This window comes from Dipodomys spectabilis, unplaced genomic scaffold (assembly GCF_019054845.1).
Source record: "Dipodomys spectabilis isolate Male_0828 unplaced genomic scaffold, ASM1905484v1 ptg000204l, whole genome shotgun sequence".
In the NCBI taxonomy this organism is placed as follows: Eukaryota; Metazoa; Chordata; class Mammalia; order Rodentia; family Heteromyidae; genus Dipodomys; species Dipodomys spectabilis.
Genome location: NW_024870881.1, coordinates 1,326,944 through 1,352,676, shown reverse-complemented (window position 1 = coordinate 1,352,676; position 25,733 = coordinate 1,326,944). Strand labels below are relative to the sequence as shown.

The 25,733-nt window shown below is 39.3% G+C and overlaps 1 protein-coding gene across 2 annotated transcripts; it reads left to right on the top strand.

Annotated features, from left to right (window-relative positions):
• The first annotated feature begins 103 nt into the window (after positions 1-103).
• On the top strand, positions 104-23,964 carry Rmi1 (RecQ mediated genome instability 1). 2 transcript variants are annotated; one of them, XM_042696244.1, is made up of 3 exons: positions 104-251; positions 19,088-19,176; positions 21,042-23,964. In XM_042696244.1, exon 3 carries the CDS (start codon positions 21,076-21,078, stop codon positions 22,945-22,947), a length of 1,872 nt encoding a protein of 623 aa, XP_042552178.1. In that variant the 5' UTR covers positions 104-251; positions 19,088-19,176; positions 21,042-21,075; the 3' UTR covers positions 22,948-23,964. The 2 variants fall into 2 exon arrangements, with proteins under 2 accessions (XP_042552178.1, XP_042552177.1); XM_042696243.1 differs by lacking the exon at positions 19,088-19,176.
• The last annotated feature ends 1,769 nt before the right edge of the window (positions 23,965-25,733 follow it).

The following is a 25,733-nucleotide window of genomic DNA, read 5'->3' as shown; positions in this document are numbered from 1 at the left end:
GGGGGAGAGGGGAGGTGGAAAACTTCTCGCGAGATCTTAAGGCTTGGGTTCACGCGCCTAGGGAGGGGCGGGGAGGGGGCGTTTTTTCGAGCCCGGAGGGAGTCTTTGGAGCTGGTCGGAGCAGCGCCTGCGCGTGGCAAATCGGGCGGGAAGAGGCAAAAAGCCCTTAAGCAGCTGGTCTTGCCGATTTCGGTTCCCACTGTCGCGTGGCCAGGTGACCACTGTCGCGCGAGGGAAGGCAGAACGCCCAGGTCGGTGCCCGGCCCAGACTTAGGCCCTGTGGCCGTAGTTCCCTTCCTTGTGCCCCTTCCTCCCCGCCCGCCCGCCTTCCTGGGCCGCGGGGTCCTGCGGTGCGCGGCGTAAGTGCAGCCCGCCGGCGCGGCCCTCGCCCGCGAAGCCCGCCGCGGGTAACGGTCCGCGCCGCCCGGTGGTCACGGCGCGACCGGCCAGACCGGGCCGGAAGGCGCGGCGGGCGGTCCTCCGGGGTGGGATCCCGGGAAACGCGGGACGCACACGCCGCAGCCTCGCAGTACTCGGGTTTCCGATCCGGGGGGCGTGTTTTGCCGGGCTCGCGGCCCTACTGAGACCTTTCATCACCACCGCCATCATCATCGTGATCATCATTATTATTGTTATTAAGTAGAAACCTGAACCCAAGCATGTGGTTTTTTTTTTTAACCCCTTACGTGCTTCTTGGTATGAGCACTCCAGTGTCGTCGTTCATTCCGAGAAAAACTCCAGGCAGCAAATGTTCCTTTTCTGAAGTGCAAATCGGCTAATCCACGCTCCCTTCACTACTCTCTGGGGCGCCTACCTTTTGTCGGGATTGGGAAGTGATTAGAACGAAAACCCTTGCACTCAACCTAAGCTGCAGTTCTTGTAGGGTTACTCGTTTCTAAAGCCCTGGTGCCAAGCTTTGATGGCTTTTGTTCAGGCATATAATAGGTCACGCTGAGTTGGTGACAATCCTGGAACATTGACAGCCGTGATTGTACCGGCTTTCCACGATGCTTACTTAGCCTTCCACCCACGATCACAAAGTCACATTGAAGCATAAAGATGTTATACTCTTACCTAAAAGCGAAATTCACATTTAACACACACATACAAGCGCAAATGTGTATTGTAGTGATGGTTTTGTGCCAATTTACTCCCCTTGTAACAATTTCCTTCTTGAATAAATTAAATACATATACCGGCATCCTTTTTGATAGCTGTAATGATTGCATAACACCCATCGTCTTTTACTTTCGTGTTTAGGAAGGAAAGTTGATCGTGGGAATTGAGGACTTGGTTAATATTTACATCTTGGGAGAACACATCAAATACTGTTAGAGAAGGCATAATGTCTGGGATAGTGCAGCTTCTGCAAGTTAATACAGCTTCTAAATCTCTCCACCGTGAAGAATATATAATCTTACTGAGGGGTTAAGCAACAAACACGTTTTGGTTTTAAGTTGTAAAGTTCAGATTTCTATTAAAACTTCATCCAAGAATTGGGAATACTTGGATTATAGAAATTTAATCTACCAGACAGCATTTGCAACATGTAATTCAATCTATCATTGTAAACCTGGGTTAATGTTTGCATGTAGGAATACAATAATAATGATCTTAAATAAAAACAACTGGTATTTCTGGTGAAGCCATTTTCTACATTGATAAAACAGTGATGAGTGGAACTCCAAAGAGCAGCTCTGTTCAGGAATAGATTTACCTGCCTAGTGAAAGTTGTTACCATCTCTAGATATCATCCTGGGAGGGATGTTTAATCATCCCCATCCTCTGTTTTCTTCCTTATCTTTATATACATTTCAGATTTTCTCTTTAACATGAAAATCTGTCTTCATCTTTTCATTCTCTAAGTAAAATGGATAGTTTTCTATTCAACAAAGTTGAAACCGGTGCTTAGAGCTCAGTATGTGGGTTAATAGCACCCAGGCCCAGCAAAGCAAAATAACAACCCAAAACCTTTGCTCATGTAAAGACTTGACTAGTTAATTCATTCAGTAGCTCCTGTCTGGTGTAATTGTTTAATGATCATTTTGGACTGTTAAAACTAGTAAAATTTAGCTATGGGATTTATTTCAGATAGGCTAATATAATTGATATTATACTCTGCCAGCTGGATCATTACTTATAACTACTATGTCTTGAGTTCTCCACCTTGTGCCAGATCTTACGCTGGCAATTTAATGCTTATTATAGAACTTTGAGTCAGTTATATTTAACCTTTGTTTTATGAACAAGAGAATTAAGATTAAGAGGTAAGGACTATGTCCAAAGTCACTTAACAGAATTGGGTTTCATACCAAACCTATTCACGTTCTGCTTTTTTCTTGCATTAATAGTTCAGAAATAACTCTGTGTGTGTTGGGGGGGGGGGGGAGATATGCACGCGCAGGGACCTAGGCACTATTCCTGAACTTTTTTTTTGTCGGTCGTGGGGCTTGACCTCTGGGCCTGAGCGCCATCCCTCAGTCTTCAGCTCAAGGCAAGCTCCCTACCACTTGAGCTACAGAGCCACTTCCAGTTTTCTGGTGGTTTATTGGACATAAGAGTTTCACGGACTTTCCTGCCCAGGTTGGCTTTGAACCATGATCTTCATATCTCAGCCTCCTGAGTAGCTAGGATTACAGGCGTGAGCCACCGGCACCCGGCTATTCCTGAACTTTTTTTGTTCAATGTAGTACTCTACCACTTGAGGCTCAGCTCCACTTCCAGCTTTTTGGTAGTTAATTGGAGATTATAGAGTGTCACAGTTTTTTTTCTCTGGGTTTGAATCATGATCAATCCTCAGCTCTCAGTCTCCTGAGTATCTAGGATTATAAGCATGACATACTGGTGCCTGGCTTCTGATTGCTTCTTGATTTCAGTCACTCCATAATTTTTCTCTGTAATTTTTAGCATACCTTCATAAAATTCTGAAATTGCCTTGAAGACATCCCTAATAAATCAAAACAGACTTTTTTGTTGTTCTTGGTTGTGGGGCTTGGACTCTGGGCTTGGGTACGTCCCTGCACTCTTCAGCTCAAGGCCAGCACTCTACCACTTGAGCCACAGCTCCACTTCCAGTTTTCTAGTGGTTTATTGGAGATAAGTCTCATGGACTTTCCTGCCCAGGCTGACTTTGAACTGTGATCCTGAGATTTCAGCCTCCTGGAGTAGCTAGGATTATAGGCATGAGCCATGGGTGTCCACAACCAAAAATAAACAAACAAATAAGTATATAAATAAATAAGGTTCTGAGTACAGAACAAGGAAACTTGTTGGAGATGCTTATTTGGGAGGATTGGAAGAACAGAGAATATGATAGAGTGGGTGAGATTGGTTGGAATATGGTGTAAATGTGTGGAGATGTAACAAATCTCTCCCTCTGTATAACTATTATAATAAGCTAATAAAAAATAACCAGTGTGGGCTGGGAAGGTGGCTCAGTGGTAGAGCGCTTGCCTTGCATGCATGAGGCCCTGGGTTCGATTCCTCAGCACCACATAAGCAAAAAGAAAAAAGCTTGAGCTGAAGAGCTGAGGGATAGTGCCCAGGCCCAGAGTTCAGGCTCCACGACCGGACCCAAAAAAAACAAGTAACCAAAGTCCTCCAAAATTAGTATATGAGAGTAACTGAAAATCTGTAAGTCAAATATGTCTAAACCTTAGTGATGAGTGACAGAATTTTTCTGCTCTGCTTTTGGCTTCTGTTGATTTCTTGGTAGTCAAAATGTAAATTAGCGTGATCAGACAATTTATGAGACACAAAATGTTAATTAAAATTTTTTCTCTAATCAATTTTAAGGATTAAGCTGTGTATTATTTTATCTATCCATCTACTTATTTATTTATTTAGCTGGTTATTGGGCTTGAACTCTGGGCCTGCGTGCTGTCCCTTAGCTCTTCAGCTCAAGGCTAGCCACTTGAGCTACAGCACCACTTCCGGCTTTTTCTGATTATGTGGTGCTGAGGAATCCAACTCAGGGCCTCATGTATGCGAGACAAGTACTCTACTACTGAGTCACCTTCCCAGCCTCTGTGTATAAGTTTATATGTGAACTTTTTATTGACCCTAAATAGTACTTTGAAAATACTTATTTAAAGATTGTTCTGGAAAACAGTGCAATTATTTTTCTTCTATTGCTGAACGTTTAGGTGATAACACAATGATGAACACTGAAACACATAAATGTTCATTACTATGTTTCTCTCTTTTGTTGCTGCTGTTGCTGTGACTGCTGCTTTCCCTATCTCTGTCTGTCTCTCTCCCTCTCTCTCTTCTTTGTTTTCTTTTCTTTTTTCTTTTTTGCTTCTGGGGCTAGAACCCAGGAACTTGTAAAACAGAACACTTACTTTACCTCAGGTTATAGTCCCCAGCCCCTTGTCCTTATTTTTGGTAGTTTTCTTAACATTAATTCTGGAAAATGGAAGATGTGTATCATAAAGTATGAACATATTAAGTGTACAATTTCCTTGTGTAGTGTAGTTGTTGAAAATAAGAGGCTGTTATTTGTATATTAATGGAAAATTGTACTACCTTTGCTAAGCTCTCCTCAGCTGCTTTTACTTCCTACCACTACTGTTATCCAATTTCTCCAGAGGGGGAAGAGACAGAAGCCTTAAGAATTCTCTGAAAGGCCAGATGTAAGTAATACAATTTACTAAATTATTAAGATTTTCAGTTATTGAAACCCAGTCTACAGTTCATTTTGTAGATCCTATATAATTTTTAATTAAAATGACTATTTTTGTGACATATGTAAAAAATCTATTATCCATCATCTTTTTATTATAATTAATTATGATATGAAGTTGTAGTGATTCTTATCTGTGCCCCAGAGCAATCATAACCTTTGCTTTATTTACCATGCTGAGAAATGGAGATTTACGTTTAGTAGGGTGTTTTTTTTCCCCCTCCGAAAGTTCTGGACATTTTGGTAAAATCCTTGAGAATGACTGTATTTGAGTGTTTATAGTGTTAACTATTTCTCATTACAGTTTGCTTGTTTTTCCAAATGTCTTGATTATCTTTTGGAGTTTTACTCATTGGAATTTTTTCTTTGCCTTGTAACAATAACATTATACTGTGACATGGTGACCTAGTAAGTCCAGAAATTGGGATTTAAATCCTAGAGGGTTGTTTGGGGAAGAATTTTACTAATTAGGACCTGCATACATTAACAGATCAGTTTAGTTGTTACAGTCGAATAAACAGTATTTTTTAGAATTTGTCTATCTGAAAGGGGTTGTCACTTGATGTGGTTAGTCACAATACAAAGAGGTTTGTTTGAAATAAAAGAAAATAAATGTTAAATAAACTGACACATAGCCTTAAATTATTAGTTTGTAATATTTTGAGAAAAATTCTGGTATTTTAGAGGAAAGGAAAGGAAAAGTAGTGCTTAACTATAATACTGCTCTTTTTGAAACTCAAATTTTAAAGTAGTAGACGATATTATTAACTCTGTAATGAAATAATTTAATGCTTAGCTTTTACATGAGATCTGATAAGTCATTTTTTTTTTTTTTTTGCCTGAGCGCTGTCCCTCAGCATTTCAGCTCAAGGTGAGTGCTCTACCACTTGAGCTACAGTGCCACTTCCTCATTTCATTTTTTAATAACAGTATGATACTCTTTTTTTTTTTCTTTGTCAGTTTTGGGGCTTGAATTCAGGGCCTGGACACTGTCCATGAGCTTTTCTACTTAACTCTAGTGCTCTACTACTTTGAGCCACAGTTTCACTTCTGGTTTTCTGGTCGTTAATTGGAGATAAAAGTCTCACGCGTGTTCACTTCAGCAGCACATATACTAAAATTGGAGCTATACAGAGAAAAGTCTCATGGACTTTCCTGCCAGGGCTGGCTTTGAACTGTGGTCCTCAGATCTGAGCCTCTTAAGTAGCTCATTAGACGGATGAGCCACCAACACACCGCTATTGGTACTCTTATAAAATGCTTGTTTGGATTTTATATATAAATGGGGTTTATAAGCAAACAAGGGCTAGCTATATATGTCTTTTGTACTTCTGTCTTCAGGGTCTAGAGAAAGGTATAAAAATAGGAATTAGGGGGCTAGGAAGGTGGCTCAGTGGTAAAGTGCTTTCCTTGCATGCATAAGGCCCTGGCTTCGATTCCTCAGCACCATATAAGAAAAAAGAAAAAAGTCGGAAGTGGCGCTGTGGCTCAAGTGGTAGAGTGCTAGCCTTGAGCTGAAGAGCTGAGGGACAGGGCCCAGGCCCAGAGTTCAGGCCCCATGACCGGACCCTCCCCCCCAAAAAAATAGGAATTAGCAAGATTTAGATTCCAGTTGCTTGGTATGATCTTTAGATATTAGTCTTTATGTTACAGATTGTTTTGTAGTTTAGATAATATTGCAATTTAAAAGTATTTTGTAAGTTAAAATCTTGCAAATAAGAGGTTTGAATTTATTTTTAGAAAACCATTCAATTCTGTCGATATATCTATACGTGCTAGGATATAGAATTAACTTTGAAATTTATCATTGCTCATTTTGTACCCTGCCTTGACCTCTTTCAATTTACAAATGATTAATCTTTGTTTCTGGTTTCTTCCTCTTAAAAATTTCAACAGTATTATTTTTGATATTTAAAAGGTTCTGGTAGAAAACAGTATTTCTGTTACATGGAGGTAATTTACATTTATATGTTATATTCACAGTGATTTGTGGTACAAAAAACTATTCTTCAAGGGCTGAGAATGTGGTTTAGAGGTAGAGTACTTGCCTAGCATGCATGAAGTCCTGGATTCAATTCCTCAGTACCATATAAACAGAAAAAGCTGGAAGTGGTACCGTGGCTCATTTGGTAGAGTGCTAGTCTCGAGTGAAAAAAGCTCAGGGATAGTGTCCAGGCCCCGAGTTCAACCCCCAGGACTGGCAAAAAACAAACAAAAAACTTCAAGTAACTTAATTATAATTGCATTTATGCTGTATAATGACTGAAACAATTTATAACTTTACCGAGTACACTTTATACTTAGTTTACACATCATCACACCACCTTTGATAATTAACACTGGCATTATTTGTTAGCATTGTAGTGTTTAAATTTTAGTTGACAAAGTGGTAATGTATTCACCCAGCGCTAGTAAAAGCCAGTTAGCCAGCTTAATATTTTAGATTAAAAATTGATAACATACAATAAATTTACACTTTAGAATCTTAGGTTATGTAAAGTACAGGTCTTTTCATAAAGCACTACTAAGCTGTGACCTTGTAGAATTACACTTGGAGGTTTTAACCTGCATTTATTTTAGTTAATTCTATTCTATATTTTATTAATTTCTTAGGTCTCCCTTATGAAACATACATCCAGATTTGGATATTCATTTTGATAGTATTAAATTTAATTAATTAAGTTTAACATATTTATGTTTACTATAATTGCTGACCTTTTTTTCTTTTTTGGATTTTTGAGATAGGGTCTTCAGTAAAACTCATACTTCAGTTTGGTGTAGAGTTCTGTGTTTTCATACAAATACATGTAGTCAATGGAACCCACACCACAATCATAATACTGAACAATTCCATTACCACCAAAATTTCCTTGTGCCTGTAGTCAGTTTCTCCTCACATCCCCAGCCTTTGGCAATCGGCTTTCTGTTTGTATAGTCTTGCCTTTTCTGGAATGGAGTTAAAATGAAATTGTGCATTTCTTAGCTTCATTCACTTAGCATACTGTTTGGTATTCATTCATGTTACATGTACCTCAGTACTTTTTTTATTAGTGCCTAGTATTCACTGTATGAATATACCACAGTTTATTTGCTCATCATTGAAGGCTATTTTGAGTTGTTTCTGTTTTTGTTGCTTATGAATAAAGCTGCCATAAGTATTCACATTCAGGTTTTTTGTTGTCCTGTTCAATTGTGTGTGTGCATGTGTTTTGGCATCAAGGCTTGAACTGAAGGCCTTGCTTAGCTTTATTGCTCAAGGCAGGCACTCTACTGCTTGAGCCATGCCTCTTCCAGCTTTTTGCTTGTCCCTTGGAGAAAAGAGTCTCTTGGATTTGCCTGTCCTGATAAACTGTGATCCTCAGAATGTCAGCCTCCTGAGTAGCTAGGAATCCAGATGTGAGCTGTTAGGGCCTAGCCATCTATTCAGTTTTTTGATACAGGACTCCAGATGTGAGCTGCTAGGGCCTAGCCACCTATTCAGTTTTTTGATACACCTATTCAGTTTTTTGATACAGGCTTATTTTCCAGGCTGGCTGGAACCTGTTATGTAGCCTGGGCTATTCTCAATTCTCCTGCCTCTGTTTCCCAAGTGCTTGAATTAACAGTTATGTGATACTAACACCTGGTTCACATTCAGATTTTTTTTCGGTAGGTCATGGGGCCTGAACTCTGGACTTGTCCCTCAGCATTTCAGCTCAAGGGTAACTCTTTACCACTTGAGACACAGCACCACTTCTGGCTTTAAAAAAAAATTTTTTTTTTTTTTTTTTTTTTTTTGTGAAAATACCGTACAGAGGGGTTACAATTAAAGGGCAAGGTAATGAGTACATTTCTTACCAAGCATTGTTGCCTCCTCCTTTGTTTCCCTTTCCCATCTACCCCCCCCCCTCCACTCCGGCTTTTTCTGCTTATATGTGGTGCTGAGAAATCAAACCCAGGGCCTCATACATGCAAGGCACGCACTCTACCACTGAGCCACCTTTCTAGCCCCTCACATTTAGATTTTTTTTATTTATTTATTGATTCATTTATTGATTTATTTATTTATTTATTTATTTTTTGGGTCCAGTCGTGGGGCCTGAACTCTGGGCCTGGGCGCTGTCCCTCAGCTCTTCAGCTCAAGGCTAGCGCTCTACCACTTGAGCCACAGCGCCACTTCCGGCTTTTTTCTTTTTGCTTATGTGGTGCTGAGGAATTGAACCCAGGGCCTCATGCATGCAAGACAAGCGCTCTACCACTGAGCCACCTTCCCAGCCCCTCACATTTAGATTTTAATGAATATGGAAAGTATTTTACTTGCTTAAGTGAATACCTAATACTTCTATTTCTGGGTTGTATAGTATGACATGTTTAACTTTCTTATAAAACACAAAACTTTTCTCAAGTAACCATGCCATTTTGCTTTCTTACCAAAAGTGACAAGAATTCTAGTAGTTGGTTTTATTACTTAACATTTTTGTTGCTAGTTCCTCAGGTTGCACTCAGTACATCAATCTTTTGCTCAGCTTGTTTACTCATGGCCAGCTCACTACCACTTGAGCAAGCCATGCTTCCAGCTCTGTATTTACTGGATAAATGGACATGAAGTCTCATGGATTTTTCTGTCCAGGTTGGCTTTGAACCATGATCTTTGGTTCTCAACCTCTTGAGTAGGGAGGATTACAAGTGTGAGCTACAAGTAACTTGTCTTTGTTAGTTTTTAACTATTTATACGTGTGTTATTGGTTCTGATATAAGGTTTTTAAAATGTGATTTTAAGTTTTATTTCACTGATGTCTAATAATGTTGAGTATCATAGCATGTTTTTATTCACTACGTGTTTTCTGAAGTATCTGTTTAAATCTTGTTCATTTTAAAACTTGTTTTATATAGTCATGCTATAAATCTATGGTAAGTGCTTCTAGGCTGTGTCTTGCTGTGTGTTGGGTTTACCTGTGTTGTCTTTGTTGTTGTTGGTAGTGGGGCTTGAACTCTGGGCCTGCGTACTAACCCAGTGCTCTTCAGCTCAAGGTGAGCACTCTGCCACTTGAGCCACAGTGCTATTTCTGGTTTTCTGGTGGTTTATTGGAGATGCTCCTCAGATCTGCTTCTCAGATCTCAGTCTCCTGAGTAGCTAGGATTACAGGTGTGAGCTACTGGTGCCCCACCTGTGTTTTGTTTTGTTTTTTCCTGATACTGAGATTTGAACTCTGGACATCATGTTCAGTAGGCAAGCACTCTACCACTTTTCTCAACACTCTTTTTATAGTCTTAACTGTGTTTAACAGAGCAGAAGTTGTGAAATTATCTCTATAGCATAGATAAGATTAATTTTTATTCTTTGCATGCAAGTATCCTATTTTCTCAACACCATTTGTTAAAGAGACTATCTTTTTTTCTGTTGTGTAGTCTTGATATTATTTTAGATAATGAGGGTTTGTTTCAGGGTTCTTAAATCTGTTACGTTGGCTTATATGTCAGTCTTTATGCTATTTTCTATTTTTATTTTTTATTTTGGCAGTTATGGAGCTTGAACTCTGAGCCTGGGTGCTGTACCTGAGCTCAAGGTATCTTCAGCTCAAGGCAAGCCCTCTATCATTTGAGCGCCACTTCCAGTTTTCTGGTGGTTTATTGAAGAGAAGAGTCTCATGGACTGTATTGCCCAGGCTAGCTTTGAACCTTGATCCTCAGATCTCAGCTTCCTGAGTAGCTAGGATTACAGGCATGAGCTACTGGTGCTTTTCTGTTGTTAATCTATATATGTTCTTCTTGATTTAAGCACTAACAAGGGCCTCTAGAGCTATATTGAAGTGGATATCTTTGCTTTGTTTCTAATCTAGGAGAGAACACATTATTCTTTTATACCTTTAAATGTTTTGTTCATTGCTAGTAGCAGTAGTAGCAGTAATGAAAGATTTAGTAAGACAAATGGATGATAATATTAGGGACATTTTCTCCCAAAGTTAAACATCTGTGCATAGAAATCAGTGGAATGAGGAAGATTGAAGAAATGAATATATGTGTACCAAACTTCAAAGAATCGTTTGAAAAATGACAATCCTGAAGCCCAAGTGTGGTGGTAGATGCCTGTGTAATCAAGGGTTGGGGAAGCAGATGTCAGATGATTGTGAGTTTGAGATCAGTCTGATCTTTTTAATGAAATCCCGTCTTAAAAAAGGGGGGAAAATGTAATTCCTTGCCTTCCTTTTCTTTTCCTTTCTTTGTCCAGAAGCACTTTTAACATTTATAGCTGATTTTTGTTGTTGTTTTTATTTCCATTGCTCTAAGAGCATACAGAGATCCCATGTGTGATTCTTTAGTTTTAGGCATATATCTATGACTCTTACCATAGAGATGAAGATTTAGCTCTTTTTTCTGTCTTTATCAGTTTTCCATCTCACTTTATAGCTGTGTTATTGTTTTTGTCATTTAGAGTATGTATTAAAACTACATTATGATTCTTTAGTGTTAGGTACTTTTTTATTTTTTACTGTCTTTTTTACTAACCTACATCCCCATTTTCACATATTTTTCCATCTCACTATACAACTGAGTTAAATAAAACTTGTCATTTAAGGTATTATAACTGTATTGATACAAACAAGTAAGTCATGTAGTATACAAATCATGGTACTTTGTCTTTCCACTGCAACTTTTGGTTTTCTTGAGTTACAGGTGTTTTTTTTTTTCTTAGTATTGTTTGTTTACTGTTAGCTTCTCTTATTATTTAAATATTCTTTAGGTATTGAGGGATATTTGTGTTCTGCTGTTACACAGGTGTAAACTAAGAAAAAAAAATGTGTGAAATGCTAGAAGCGATAGTCTTACACAATTTTAGCTCCTTAAAAAATGATCTTTCTTGAGGCTCTCTGCCTCTGTGCGTGTGCACAGGCATACACATACAAACACTCTCTCTTTTTAGATGCCAGTACTGGGGCTTGAACTCAGGGCCTGGGTGCTTTGTAGCTTTTTCACTCAAAAGCACAGCTTCACTTAAGGTTTTTTGCTGGTTACTTGAGTGCTCTATATAGTTGTTGTTTTTTTTTTTGTCGGTCGTGGGGCTTGAACTCTGGACCTGGGCGCTGTCCCTCAGCTCTTCAACTCAAGGCGAGCGCTCTACCACTTGAGCTACAGCGCCACTTCCTTTGCTGGTTACTTGAAAATAAAAACCTCAGGGACTTTCCTGCTTAGGCTGGCTTTCTATTCCAAAAGTTACTCTAGAGAGTGCAGGTCTGAAAAGCTTTTATGTCACTATCAAACTTAATTGATAAATTGCTTAGATAAAGAATTTTCATTCAATAATTTGAAAAAGTTGCTCATTTATCTTCTAGTTAGCATCAGAGAGTCTGAAGCCATTTTTATTCCTTATTCTGTTGATATAACCTGTTTATTTTTCCTTTGGTGAGTTGTTTACTTTGGAATTTCATAGTGATATATATGTGTGTGTATATATATATATATATATATATTTTTTTTTTTTTTTTTTTTTTTGTGGGGCCTGAACTCTGGGCCTGGGCGCTGTCCCTCAGCTCTTCAGCTCAAGGCTAGCGCTCTACCACTTGAGCCACAGCACCACTTCTGGCTTTTTTCTTTTTTCTTATGTGGTGCTGAGGAATCGAACCCAAGGCCTCATGCATACAAGGCAAGCACTCTACCACTGAGTCACCTTCCCAGCCCCAGTGATATATTTTATATACATGTTTTTATACATTGTGTTGGTTCCTTTCATTGGGAATCTTCTAGATAATTTTCTTGCCCTCCTTTCTTTTCCTTTTCTTCTTTTCTTTTTGTTTAATTAGAAATTTTTTTTATCAGTACTGGTGTTTATTTTATTTATTTTGGGATTACCGTTACATGAGCAAGGTAATGAGTACATTTGACTCCAAGGTCTTTGATCCATTTGGAGTGGATTCTGGTGCAGGGTGACATATAAGGATCTAGCTTTAGTTTTCTACAAGTGATTAACCAATTTTGTCAGCACCATTTACTGAAGAGGCTGTCTTTCTTCCATTCTATGTTTTTAGCTCCCTTATCGAAGATTAGGTGGCTATAGGCCTGTGGGTTCATTTCTGAGTTTTCAATTCAATTGATCCTGAGGTCTGTTCTTGTGCCATTCATTACACAGCTGTTTTGATTACTATGGCTTTGTAGTAGAGTTTGAAATTTAGTATTGATATTCCTCCACCATTGTTCTTTCTGTTAAGGATCGTTTTTGCTATTTGGGTCTTTTATTGTTCCATATGAATTTTTGGATTGCCTCTTCTGTTTCCTTTAAGAATGAAATTGGAATATTGATAGCATCACATTGAATTTGTAGATAGCTTTGGGAAGTATTGCCATTTTCACGATGTTGATCTTTCCAATCCAGGAGCATGGGAGGTTTTTCCACTTTCTAAGTTCTGTTTTGATTTCCTTTTTCATGTTTTTAAAGTTTTCATCATAGAGGTCCTTCACTTCTTTGGTTAATTCCTAGGTATTTTTTTTTTTTTTGTGGGCTATTATGAATGGAGTTGCTTTTCTGATTTCAGCTGCACTCTTCTTATTGTTGGCATACAGAAAAGCCATTGATTTTTGAGGGTTAATTTTATACCCTGCTATTTGCCCAAGTTTTGAATCAGCTCTAGTAATTTGGAAGTGTAGTCCATGGGATTCTTTTTTTTGGGGGGGGGGTCAGTCGTGGGGCTTGAACTCTGGGTTGGGTGCTGTCCCTCAGCTCTTCAGCTCAAGGCGAGCACTCTACCACTTGAGCCACAGCACCACTTCTGGTTTTCTAGTGGTTAATTGGAGATAAGAGTCTCACGGACTTTCCTGCTCGGGCTGGCTTTGAACCGTGATCCTCAGATCTCAGCCTCCTGAATAGCTAGGATTACAGGCGTGAGCCACCAGCGCCCGGCTTCATATCATATTTTAAATACTTAATTCTTGTTTCCTCTCTGTGTTACCGCATATGGTCTTTATTTTATTTATATTATATCTGCTTGAGGATATTTTATTTTGGTCGGTTGTAGTGCTTGAACTCTGGGCCTGGGTGCTGTTCCTCAGCTCTTCAGCTCAAGGCTAGCTCTCTACCACCTGAGCCACAGCGCCACTTCCGGTTTTCTGGAGATAAGAGTCTCGTGGGCTGACCTATGTGAGCTGGCTTTGAACCTCGATCCTCAGATCTTAGCCTCCTGAGTAACTAGGATTATAGGAGTAAGCCACCATCACCTGGCTTGCTTGAGGATATTAATAATAGATTTTTTTTTAAGCTTTTAACTCCTTCAGTAGTCACTTCATTGTGTTTTTCTGTTTGATATAGTTTCTCACTAGAGAGCTTTCCCAGATGTTTTGTCATAATTAGGGTGGGAAACTAGAAAGCTGATTAAAACCTTAATCTGGGTGCAGCTTCACAACAGGTCATTTAATGGGTACTTCCCCTTTTAGTTTTTTGGTTGGTTGTGGGGCCAGAACTCTTGAGTCTGGACGCCCATCCCTCAAGTCTACCACTTGAGCCACAGCGCCACTTCCAGCTTTTTCTTCTTATGTAGTGCTGAGGAATTGAACCCAGGGACTCATGCATGTGAGGCAAGCACTCTACCACTGAGCCACCTTCCCAGCCCTTCTTTTAGTATATTTAGGTCTTTCCAGTTGGCAATAAGATTGCCTAGAAAAATTAATTTTCCAATGTCTTTGGAGACTCTAATCCTAGACACTGATGTTTCTTGGAGTTACGAGGATAAAGACAGTGGAATATTCCACACTCAATATTTAAGAATTCACTTGTTCTTCCTATTTTCAGCATGATAGCTTCACCTTCAGCACTATTCTGGTATCTCCAAGCTTGAAACCATCTCTTTTTACTTTCCAGAAAATAGAAATAGTCCTCTCCCTGACATGAGTTTGCATTGTTACAGTCATAAATCTCTTAAGGGAGTCTTTTTTGTGGATCATCTTAACATCCAGCTTTCTGGTCTGTGCTAAATTATGTAAGTTATTTACCACTTAATTGTTTGTGTCCCACCTTCCAAACTTTAATGACATTATTTTGTTCTCAGATATTCCTTTCTGCCTTTCTCCTTCTCTTTCCCCTATCTTTTCTTTTTCTTTCTTTTTTTGGGGGGGAGGGGGAGGGGGAAGAGCTGGTCATGGGGCTTGAACTCTGGGCCTGGGTGCCGTCCCTGAGCTCTTGAGCTCCAGGTGAGAGCTCTACCACTTTAGCCACTGGGTCACTTCCAGTTTTCTGATGGTTTATTGGAGACAATAGTCTCATGGACTTTCCTGCCTAGGCTGGCTTTGAAACTCCATCCAGCCTCCTGAGTAGGTAGGATTACAGGCATGAGCCACTAGCGCCTGTCTCCCTATCTTTAAGTTAAGATATTCTTAGAGCTTTATGGCTTTTGAAGTCCATTTTGAGCTGGGCATCAAGGGCTCTTGCTTATAATCCTAGCTACTCAAGAGGCAGAGATCTGGAGACTCACAATACCAAGCCAGCCCAGGCAAAAAATTATTGAGACCCCATCTCAACAAAAAGAGCTAGATATGGTGGTAATGCAGGTCTGAAGGTATAGTCCAGACTGGGCAAATAAATCCAAGACTGTCTGTAAAAGAAAAGAAAAAATAGCAAAAAGGGTTTAAGGGTATGATTCAAGTGGTATAGCACTAGACTAGATGAACAAGGTTCTCTATTCAATCCCTAGTACTTGTGGAGAGGGGGTGGGGATGGGGGGGAGGTGTCTTAGAGATACAGTTCAGTGGTAGAGTGCTTGCCTAATATGAGGCCTGAGGTTTGATATTCACAGTGGGGGCCAAAAGGTAAACACTGAAATTTTTCTAAAGTTCAAGAAAAATAATCTAGATTAAAAAGGCTCAATCACCATTAATTTTTTTTCACAGTTTTATATACTGTGGCAAAAGGCATAACATTAAAGATAAATTTTTAAGAGTATCTTAAGACTCAAGTTGCATCTGAAATTCAAATTAATAAAATGGGGAAAATCAAGCTGGGGAAATGGTGGGTTATTCCACTCTTTTTGAAAAGCAGAGATCAAGAGGATCAATCTTTTTCCCCTTTTAACAGTAAAAGCTGGGCATAGTGGCATGAGTGTGTCACCTTACCAGAGAGGCCATTGATAGGAGAATTGTGATCCAAACTAGTGAGTGTTCAACCATTTGAACCATGTCCCCAGTCCTTTGCTTTTAGTTTGTTTTTCAAATAGGATCTTATTACTTTTACCTTTGCTGACCTTGGACTGTGATTCTTCTATCTTCCCACCCATCCTCAGAGTTATTCCACTTCTTGGAATATACTTCAGTTAATAAAATTCAACATACACTAGTGATACCTGCCTACTCATGTTCATTACAGCACTATCCACACATAATATACAAGTCATGGGATCAGCCTTATATGTCCTGTCAACATATTTATGTCCCACCTGATATGTCCCATCAACAAATGAATGTATAATGAATCAGACCTAGAAGGCAGAATGGGACTATTTGGGGGAAGAGGGAGGATGTCAAGATGAGGATGGTTGTGCAAATATGACCAAAGCACATAGTTAATACAACTATGAAGATGTCTTACTGAAACCTGTTATTTAGTACAATTAATCAAAATGAATGTTATTTTCCTGTATTTTGTGTACAAAACAAGATATGTATCCTGTTTTCTTAACAATCAGCCAGGAGGGCTGGGAAGTTGGCTCAGTGTTAGAGTGCTTGCCTCACAAGCTTGAGGCCCTGGGTTCGATTCCTCAGCACCACATAAGCAGAAAAAGCCAGAAGTGGCACTGTGGCTCAAGTGGTAGAGCACTAGCCTTGAGCTGAAGAGCTGAGGGACAGTGCCCAGGCTCAGAGTTCAGGCCCCAGGGTGACAAAAACAAACAAACAAATCAGCCAGGAAATGTTTCCATTTTATAAGTCAGAGGGCTGGTGTAGAGGCTCTTGGTTTCTTTGTTAGGCATGCCTCTTTAGTCCTACATAGTTTATTTTTTACCACAACATATATATATACCTTACCTGCCTTTGAGATTTTTACATTGATAATGTAGAATTAGAAATACAAATACTAGCTTGGCACTGGTAGCTCACATCTGTAATCCTAGCTACTCCGGAGGCTGAAATCTGAGGATCACAGTTCAAAGCCAGCCAGGGCAGGAAAGTTCATGAATGACTCTTATCTCCAATAAACCACTAGAAAACTGAAAGTGGCAGTGTGGCTCAAGCTGTAGAGCCCTCACCTTGAGCTGAAGAGTGCAGGGACAGTGCCCAAGCCCAGAGTTCAAGCCCCATGACCGACAAACAAAAAAGGAAAAAAAAACACGAAATACATATACTGTCATTCTCCTCAATATAAACATTTACAATTCTAGAGTCCGAGTGACGACTGCGGAGAGTCATGGCCGGACAAGCATTTAGGAAGTTCATTCCTCTGTTTGACCGAGTGCAACTGGTTGGTTTTTGTTTTGTTTGTTTTTGTTTTTCTTGCATTTAAAAATTTATTTAAAGGTGCTGTACAGAGGGGTTACAGTTATATAAGTAAGGTATTGAGTACATTTCTTTTTGAACAGTGTTTTTTGAGTCTGATACTGGGGCTTAAATTTAGGACTTTATGCTTGGCTTTTTCTCTCAAGTCTGGTGCTCTAACGCTTGAACCACACCTTTACTTCAGGCTTTTTGCTGGTTGATTGGAGATAAGAGGCTTGTGGAGATAAGAGGCTGCAGACTTCAACCCATAATCCTTATATCTCAATGTTCTGAATAGTTGGGATTACCGGCGTAAGCCAACAATAATCATAGTTTTTGAGTGCTTTTTGTCAGCTTTTGTGGTAAGTACTTTAATAATATAGATTGCTGAGTTCTTACTATTGTAGCAGTGCTATTTTTTCAAATTATTCTTCAGAATAAGAGGAAAAAGGTAGTATTTTTATTTCACAAATGTAAGGTCTGCCCTGGGGCTTGCAGGCCCAGTGCAGTCACCTCCCTACCTCTTGGCTAAGTTTCTGCCCTGTATCCTGTGTGACCGAGGTAACCGGCACACCTGGAGGCAGTCATCTCCCTCTCCTGCTAGGTTACATCCTAGGCTACCTCTTGTCACGACCCCCATCTGACCCTAGGAGGGTCCCAGGCCCTGAGGTCACATGTAGATCCAATGTGGCCACAGCGTTCCCTCAACTGGCCACACCTCTTTCTGTCGCTGGCCTAGATAGTCCTGGCCCAGGGGTAGTTCTTCCCTCTCCATCATGCACAGCTAGGCAGCAGTTCAGTACATAAACTTCTTTTCCTGCCTGAATACTGCAGGATGTTCTCTTCATTGCCTACCTAAAGAAACCTACTTATTTAGTATACCTTACAACAAATAAGTAGGTTGGTTACTTTGAGGTTGATTAATTTGAGGTCACAGAATTTGTAAGTGAGCATGGTGCTGAACCAGGGTTATACCCTGAACTGTTATATATCCAAATACTTTATATCTTGAGTCTTTTTATTGCTTTTTTTTTTTTTTTTTGGTCCACCATGGGGCTTGAACTGTGGGCCTGGGTGCTATCGCTCAGCTCTTCTGCTCAAGACTAGTGCTCTACCACTTGAGTCACAGCGCCACTTCTGGTTTGGTTTTCTGGTCGTTAATTGGAGGTAAGAGTCCCACAGACTTTGCTGCCCTGGCTGGCTTTGAACTGCGATCCTCAGATCTCAATCTCCTGAGCAGGTAGGATTACAGGTGTAAGCCACTAGCACCCGGCTTTTATTGCCTTCATTTTTTTTCTTTTTCTTTTTTTTGGGTTGTGGGCTTGAACTCTAGGTCTGGGTGCTGTTCCTAAGCTCTTCAGCTCAAGACGAGTACTCTACCACTTGAGCCACGGCGCCACTTCTGGTTTTCTGAACCACGATCCTCAGATCTTAGCCTTCTGCGTAGCTAGGGTTACAGGCGTGAGCCACCGACATCCAGCTATCACTTTTTTTTAATATCTTAAATTTTTATAATAGCTCTTTGAAGTATAGAAATCAAGAAATAGGCTTTGAAAGAGTAACTTTTCAGTTGCCTGTTTCTGTTTCTTTTTTTTTTGGGGGTCCGGTTGTGGGGCCTGAACTCTGGGCCTGGGCGCTGTCCCTCAGCTCTTCAGCTCAAGGCTAACACTCTACCACTTGAGCCACAGCGCCACTTCTGGCTTTTTTTCTTTTTGCTTATGTGGTGCTGGGGAATCGAACCCAGGGCCTCATGCATGCAAGGCAAGTGCTCTACCACTGCGCCACCTTCCCAGCCCACCTGTTTCTGTTTATTTCACTCTAAACCATATATTTTTATTGTGCTAACTCCACTTTGCCCTAACCAATAACAGAATCCCCAGTACCATAACATTAAAATCTTGTACTCAGGAACATAAACCAATGATCGTTTGTACAGCTTCCCCTCATAACCCTACTGCTTCTTGTCTTGTGTCTCAGGGCCATTTCTGAGCAGTAGATATTTTGAATACTCACTGAACAACCAGTTCCAAATCCTGTCATCAAGTTCTGCGCTCTGGTGCCAAGTGGTAAATTTTCTTCTATTTCTACCTCTTAGATACCTTCACCTGTAGAAGGAACAAATTAAACTAATGTGAATAAATAATAGATTAGTGTTTTGTTATTGCATCACACTGAGAAAAATTAATAATAAGGATATTTATCTGGCAGGACTATTAAGAATACCAGCTGGAAGTGGTGCTGTGGCTCAAGTGGTAGAGCGCTCACCTTGAGCTGAACAGCTGAGGGACAGTGCCCAGGCCCAGAGTTCAAGCCCCACAACCAACCAAAAAAACAAAAAAAAAAGAGTTCAAGAATACCAGCTTAATCTGGGTGCTGATGGCTCATGCCTGTAATCCTAGCTACTCAGGAGATAGAGATCTGAAGATCAAGGTTGGAAGCCAACTTGGTCAGGAAAAACTATGAGATTGTCATCTCTAATTAACCACCAAAAGATAGCTGGAAGTAGAAGCTGTGGCTCAAGTTTTAGAGCACTAGCTCAAGTCTTCGAGCACTAGTGTTGAGCAAAATTGCTCAGAGACAGTACTCAGGTCCTGAGTTCAAGCTGTAGAACCAGCATACACACACACACACACACAATATTTTAGCAAACCAGTATGGTTGCTTTACATTTGTTCAGTCTACTGTTATTTGTTAAAATGTTATCCTTATGGGGCTGGGAAGGTTGCTCAGCAGTTGAGCACTTGCCTCACATGCATGAGATCCTGGATTGGATTTCTCAGCACCACATAAACAGAAAAAGCCAGAAGTGGCACTGTGGTTCAGGTGGTAGAGCGCTAGCCTTGAGCTGAAGAGCTCAGGGACAGTGCCCAGGCCTAGAGTTCAAGCCCCATGACTGACTCTTCCCCCCCCAAAAGAAAATGTTATCCTTACCCTGCCTATTTAAGTGCCAAATGGCCAAACGCAATAGTAACTTTTAGCATTGTTAGAATTAATTACGAATATGAAAAGAGCTTTGGTGAACATTATTTCTTAACTGAATTTTAAAGTATTAGACCTGACTATTAGTTTTATACCACAATTTCTATTTACTGAGTACCTTTTATATGTCTGAAATTGTGGGTTTTTTTTTTTTTTTTCTCTGTCAGTCACAGGCCTGAACTCTGGGCCTGGATGCTGTGCCTGACTCTTCAGCTCAAGGCTAGCACTTTACCACTTGAGCCACAGTGCTACTTCTGGCTTTTTCTGGTTATGTGGTGCTGAGGAATCGAACCCAGAGCCTAATGCATGCAAAGCAAGCACTCTACCACTGAGTCTTCTTCCCAGCCCCATGAAATTGTGTTTAATAAATACTATTAAGGTAGTTTGTACAACAATCCTATTATAAGATAGATAGTAGTTTCAATATTTTAAAAATGAAAAAGCTGAATTAATGAAGAAACATATCATATAGCGTATAGTTTGACAGCCAGCTTTCAAACCTGATCTGTCTCAAACATTTTTGTTGTTGTTGTACTATTTGATACTTTTGGACATTTGAATTTTATTCAGGTAGAATGTCTTAGTTGAATTTTTTTTTTCCCCTTTTCTTGGGATTTGAAGTCAGGGCCTGGCTGCTGTCCCTTAGCTTTTTTGCTTAAGGTTAGCCACAACCACACTTCCACAACTACACCTCCAGCTTTTTGGTGGTTAATTGGAGATAAGGGTGTCATGATTTTCTTGCCCGGCTGGCTTTGAAGCACAATCCTCAGATCTCAGCCTCTTGAGTACTAGGGTTGTAGGCATGAGCCACCAGCAACCAATTGAATGTCAACCATTTTTAAGATGGAGAAAGAAAAAGACTGTGGTGTTTGTGCTTGCTTGAGCATCATAGAAAATTATAGAAGCCTGCATTTAAATGTACTGAATTACCATGTTTTTGTTTTGTTTTCAGGTATTAGATATATATTTTTTTTCATTGAAGAGAAATGAGTGTAACTACTATTGCATCAAGAGTTGAAACCTGGCTGTTAGCTACATGGCATGTTAAAGTACCTCAGATGTGGCTGGAAGCTTGTATTAGCTGGATCCAAGAAGAAAATGATACTTTTAATTTGACTCAGGCACAAATTAATAAACAAGTATTTGAACAATGGCTGCTTACTGATCTGAGAGATTTGGAACATCCTCTTTTACCTGATGGCATTTTAGAGATTCCAAAAGGAGAATTGAATGGGTTTTATGCTCTACAGATTAATTCTTTGGTTGATGTAAGTCAACCTGCATATTCTCAGATACAGAAGTTGAGAGGAAAAAATACAACAAATGATCTGGTTACAGCCGAAACGCAAGTTACCCTAAAACCTTGGGAAGCAAAGTCTTCTCGAATGTTGATGCTACAGATCACTGATGGAATTGTACAAATGCAGGCAATGGAGTATCAGTCTGTTCCAGCTCTTCATAGTGATCTTTCTCCAGGAACAAAAATTTTGATTCATGGAAACATTTCTTTCCGTCTTGGTGTGCTCTTGTTAAAACCAGAAAATGTGAAGGTCTTAGGAGGTGAAGTAGATGCTCTTTTAGAAGAATATGCCCAAGAAAAAGTACTTGCAAGGTTAATTGGGGAACTTGATCCTGTAGTCTCAGTCATACCAAGTAATGCTACTGAAAATATCCCCAGAGTTACAGATGTTCTAGATCCTACTTTAGGACCTTCTGATGAAGAACTTTTGGCAAGTCTGGATGAAAATGATGAACTTGGGGAAAACAACGATAGCTCCTTGGAAAGGTGTTTGAACATAGGCAGTTCCACAAATACTATTCAGATGAGACAGTCAAGTTTTGAGCCAGGACCTATTTCTCTGAGCCCAAAGGAGAAACCACCAAACCAATCTATGTATTTCACTGATGTGAATTTAGATGACTTTTGCCTGGAGGAGGCCTTACTTTTGGAAGAAACTGTCCAGAAAGAACAGATGGAAATCAAAGAATTAGAGCCACTGAGTTTGAGTAAAAACACAGCTAAATGTATAGAGAGATTTTCACATAAACCTAATATATCAGGTGACTTTTCTTTGGCTTACAAACAAGGAGACAATAGTTGGGGTGAAAACAAATTATCTGAACAAATGACTCATGAAGATAAGTCTTTAGGTTATCCATCTGCTAGACATCAAAACAGTAATATTTCTTTGGGTCATTGTAATGTACCTCTAGCTCATGATTTTACAAATAAAGATAAGGACCCAGAGACAGATAATAAAATAAAACAAACCGTCAGCAGTTCAGGTGGACATTTCTTAAGTAATAAAATATTAAGTAGAGACATTAACTGTGTACCAAAAAAGAGTTCACAAATTTCTAGTGAAAATGATCACCATTTACAAGCTTGTTCAAAATCGGTAGAGAATAGCACTGATACTTCTCTTGCTATGGATTTGCATTCTCCACCCTTTATCTACTTGTCTGTCCTAATGGCCAGCAAACCAAAGGAAGTTACAACAGTGAAAGTCAAAGCATTTATTGTGACTCTAACTGGAAATCTCTCGAGTTCTGGTGGCATTTGGAGCATCACTGCAAAGGTTTCTGATGGCACTGCATATTTAGATGTAGACTTTGTAAATGAAATACTGACTGGTTTAATAGGGTTTTCAGTATCAGAAATGAAAAAGTTAAAAAAGGATCCTCTTAAATACCAAAAGTTCCTTGAAGGTTTGCAGAAATGTCAGAGAAATCTAATAGATTTGTGCTGTCTAATGACTATTTCATTTAATCCTTCTTTGTGTAAAGCCATGGTACTTGCATTAGAGGATGTTAGTATGGAACACCTGGAGAACCTGAAGAAGAGATTGAATAAATAATTTGCCAAAGTATTAGAGAACAAATCATAACAAGAAGAAAATATTTAGAATTAAATTTGACCCAATTTTACTTTTGAAACTTTGTTTTGGTGAAAAGCAAAATCAATGAAGTTTCATAGTTTATTTAAATTTAATTAGAAATGTTTAATCATATGTGTACACTTAATTTTTTTAACTTGGTTGAACCTAGATTCATACTAGGTGAAGGGTTGTACTACTGAGTACTCCTGAATCCCTTGGTGATTTTCTTTTAGATAATATTTAGTAGTCCCTCTATTCTTAAGAGATTTGTTTTCACTTGTCATTTCATAGAAGATGATTTCTAAAGTATTGTTCTTTTGAGTCATTATTAAAAGCTGGTATTTATAATTTTATTTCAATACTTTGAGTACCCAAAAAGTTTGTTTATAGAGTTATTAGAAAAAAGTTAAAATTATCAGGATATTAGGCTTTAAGATGCAGATTTTTTGCTGGTTTTTGATAATTATAAATATTTGACATATTTAAGGTAAATCTTGCTAACTAGATATTACTTTACAGATAGATAGTACTACACACTGAATTTAAAACATTGTATTTTAAGTCTGTCAGTGGTTTTTTACCTTCAATCCTAGCTTCTCAGAAGTCTGGGATATAGAGGATAAGGGTTTGAAGCCAGCCTAGGCAGAAAAGTGCTTGAGATTCCAACTCCAAAAATCATCAAAATTCCCTCTCTGAGGTATGGCTCATGTGATGGAGCTTCCTGAGTTCAAACCGTGGTGCTAGAGTTGGGAAGGGGAAGAAAGAACAGTATTTTAAATGGCTTATTAAGAGCTTCATTATTAAACACTTCATTTTTTTTAACTAAAGTAAATGGTTTTTCCATACCTTTAGGTATAATTGTCCCATTTTTGAATTAGCTATACCTGTAAACTTTTCTTTAATTTTGTTGTGCTAATTCTTTTAAAGGGAGACTGTTTACCACTCTTCTACTTTGCAATAATAAAATTATATTTAAGAGATAAAATTACTTTTTAATCTTAAAAATTTGAAGTGTCTTGAATTTAAAAAAATACTAAATAAATGCTTAAAAGTGCGGATGTTTTGTTTAGTTTTTTAGTGAAAAGAATATAATGGGAAATATCTGGGAAATAAATATGTATATAAAATATATACAAGAGCCAGGAATTGGCATCACACAACTGTAATCCTAGCTACTCAAGAGGCTGAGATCTGAAGATGGCAGTTTGAAGCCAGCGTAGGCAGGAAAGTCTGAGACTTTTTTTTTTTTTTTTGGGTCCGGTCGTGGGGCCTGAACTCTGGGCCTTGGTGCTGTCCCTCAGCTCTTCAGCTACCACTTGAGCCACAGCGCCACTTCTGGCTTTTTTTTTTTTTTCCTGCTTATGTGGTGCTGAGGAATTGAACCCAGGGTCTCATGCATTCAAGGCAAGTGCTCTACCACTGAGCCACCTTCTCAGCCCCTGAGACTCTTACCACCAGTTAACCACCAAAAGGCCAGAAATGGCTCTGGCTTGAGCACAAAAACCCAGAGACAGCACACAGACCAGCATCAAAACAATGTAGATGTGTGTGTGTGCGCGTGCACTTGAAAAATATGGAAAATACTTTAAAATATTTTCTACTGCTGTTTGAAGGTTGATACTTAGCTCATATGTGCTGTAATAGTAATCTGGTCTGTATCCTTTTTTGTTGTTGTTGTTTTTTGTTTTTGTTTTTTTTTTTTGGGTCCGGTCGTGGGGCCTGAACTCTGGGTCTGGACACTATTCTTCAGCTCTTCAGCTCAAGGCTAGCACTCTACCACCTGAGCCACAGCGCCACTTCCGGCTTTTTTTCTTTTTGCTTATGTGGTGCTGAGGAATCGAACCCAGGGCCTCAGACATGCAAGGCAAGCGCTCTCCCACTGAGCCACCTTCCCAGCCCTGGTCTGTATCCTTGTATATCTTTCAGTATAAGAGACTGAAAATGGATGGCATTACTTTTTGGGCCTGGACGTTGTTCCTCAGCTCTTCAGCTCAAGGCTAGCTCTCTACCACTTGAGCATAGCTCCACTTCTGGCTTTTTCTGCTTATGTGGTGCTGAGGAATCGAACCCAGGGTCTCATGCATGCAAGGCAAGTGCTCTACCACTGAGCCACCTTCCCAGTCCAACAACTGTAATTATATCTTATTTTCTCTCTTCAGAATCAGTCACTGAAGAAAAATACCAACCCATCTTCTACATTGGTTCTTAGAACATTGGTTCTCTGTATCTCTGACCTGGATTATTTCTGTAGTTTACTAAATGGTCTTTATCTTAATTTGCTCTCAAGCCACTTTGCCTAATGTTGTAGAATAGTCCTTAAAATAAATTTCTTATTTTCTCATTTTTACTAATCTCCTTTCATCCCCTTCAATTACAAGATAAAGTCCAAACTTCTCAACTGTTTGAAAGGCCCTTTGTAATTGGGCTTAAATTTTTTAAGCTTAATCCTGTTACATTGCATTCTACCTACCTGCTCTGTGCCTAAGTTTTAGTCATTCCCAATTATTTGTAGTTCCCAACTGTATACAGGAACAGAACCTCTCATTTTTATACTTCCTGGTCCTCCTGCCTCATCAGACCATTTCTAATTTAGATAAAACCTCAATTGCCCATTGTAGTGTTCCATAAATTTCATTCATGCTCTCTTGTGTGCCATTTCATTTAGACTAATATGTATTGTGCTTGTTTGTTCCTTTGTTACTCAACAATTGTATTTTATGCAGGATAATTCTTGTTTTTTTTGGGGGGGAGCGCGGTTTGTGGGT

Bases quoted from the DNA above. Each gene is read 5' to 3' on its own strand.
- Rmi1 (XM_042696243.1), top strand. From the start codon at position 21,076: ATGAGTGTAACTACTATTGCATCAAGAGTTGAAACCTGGCTGTTAGCT.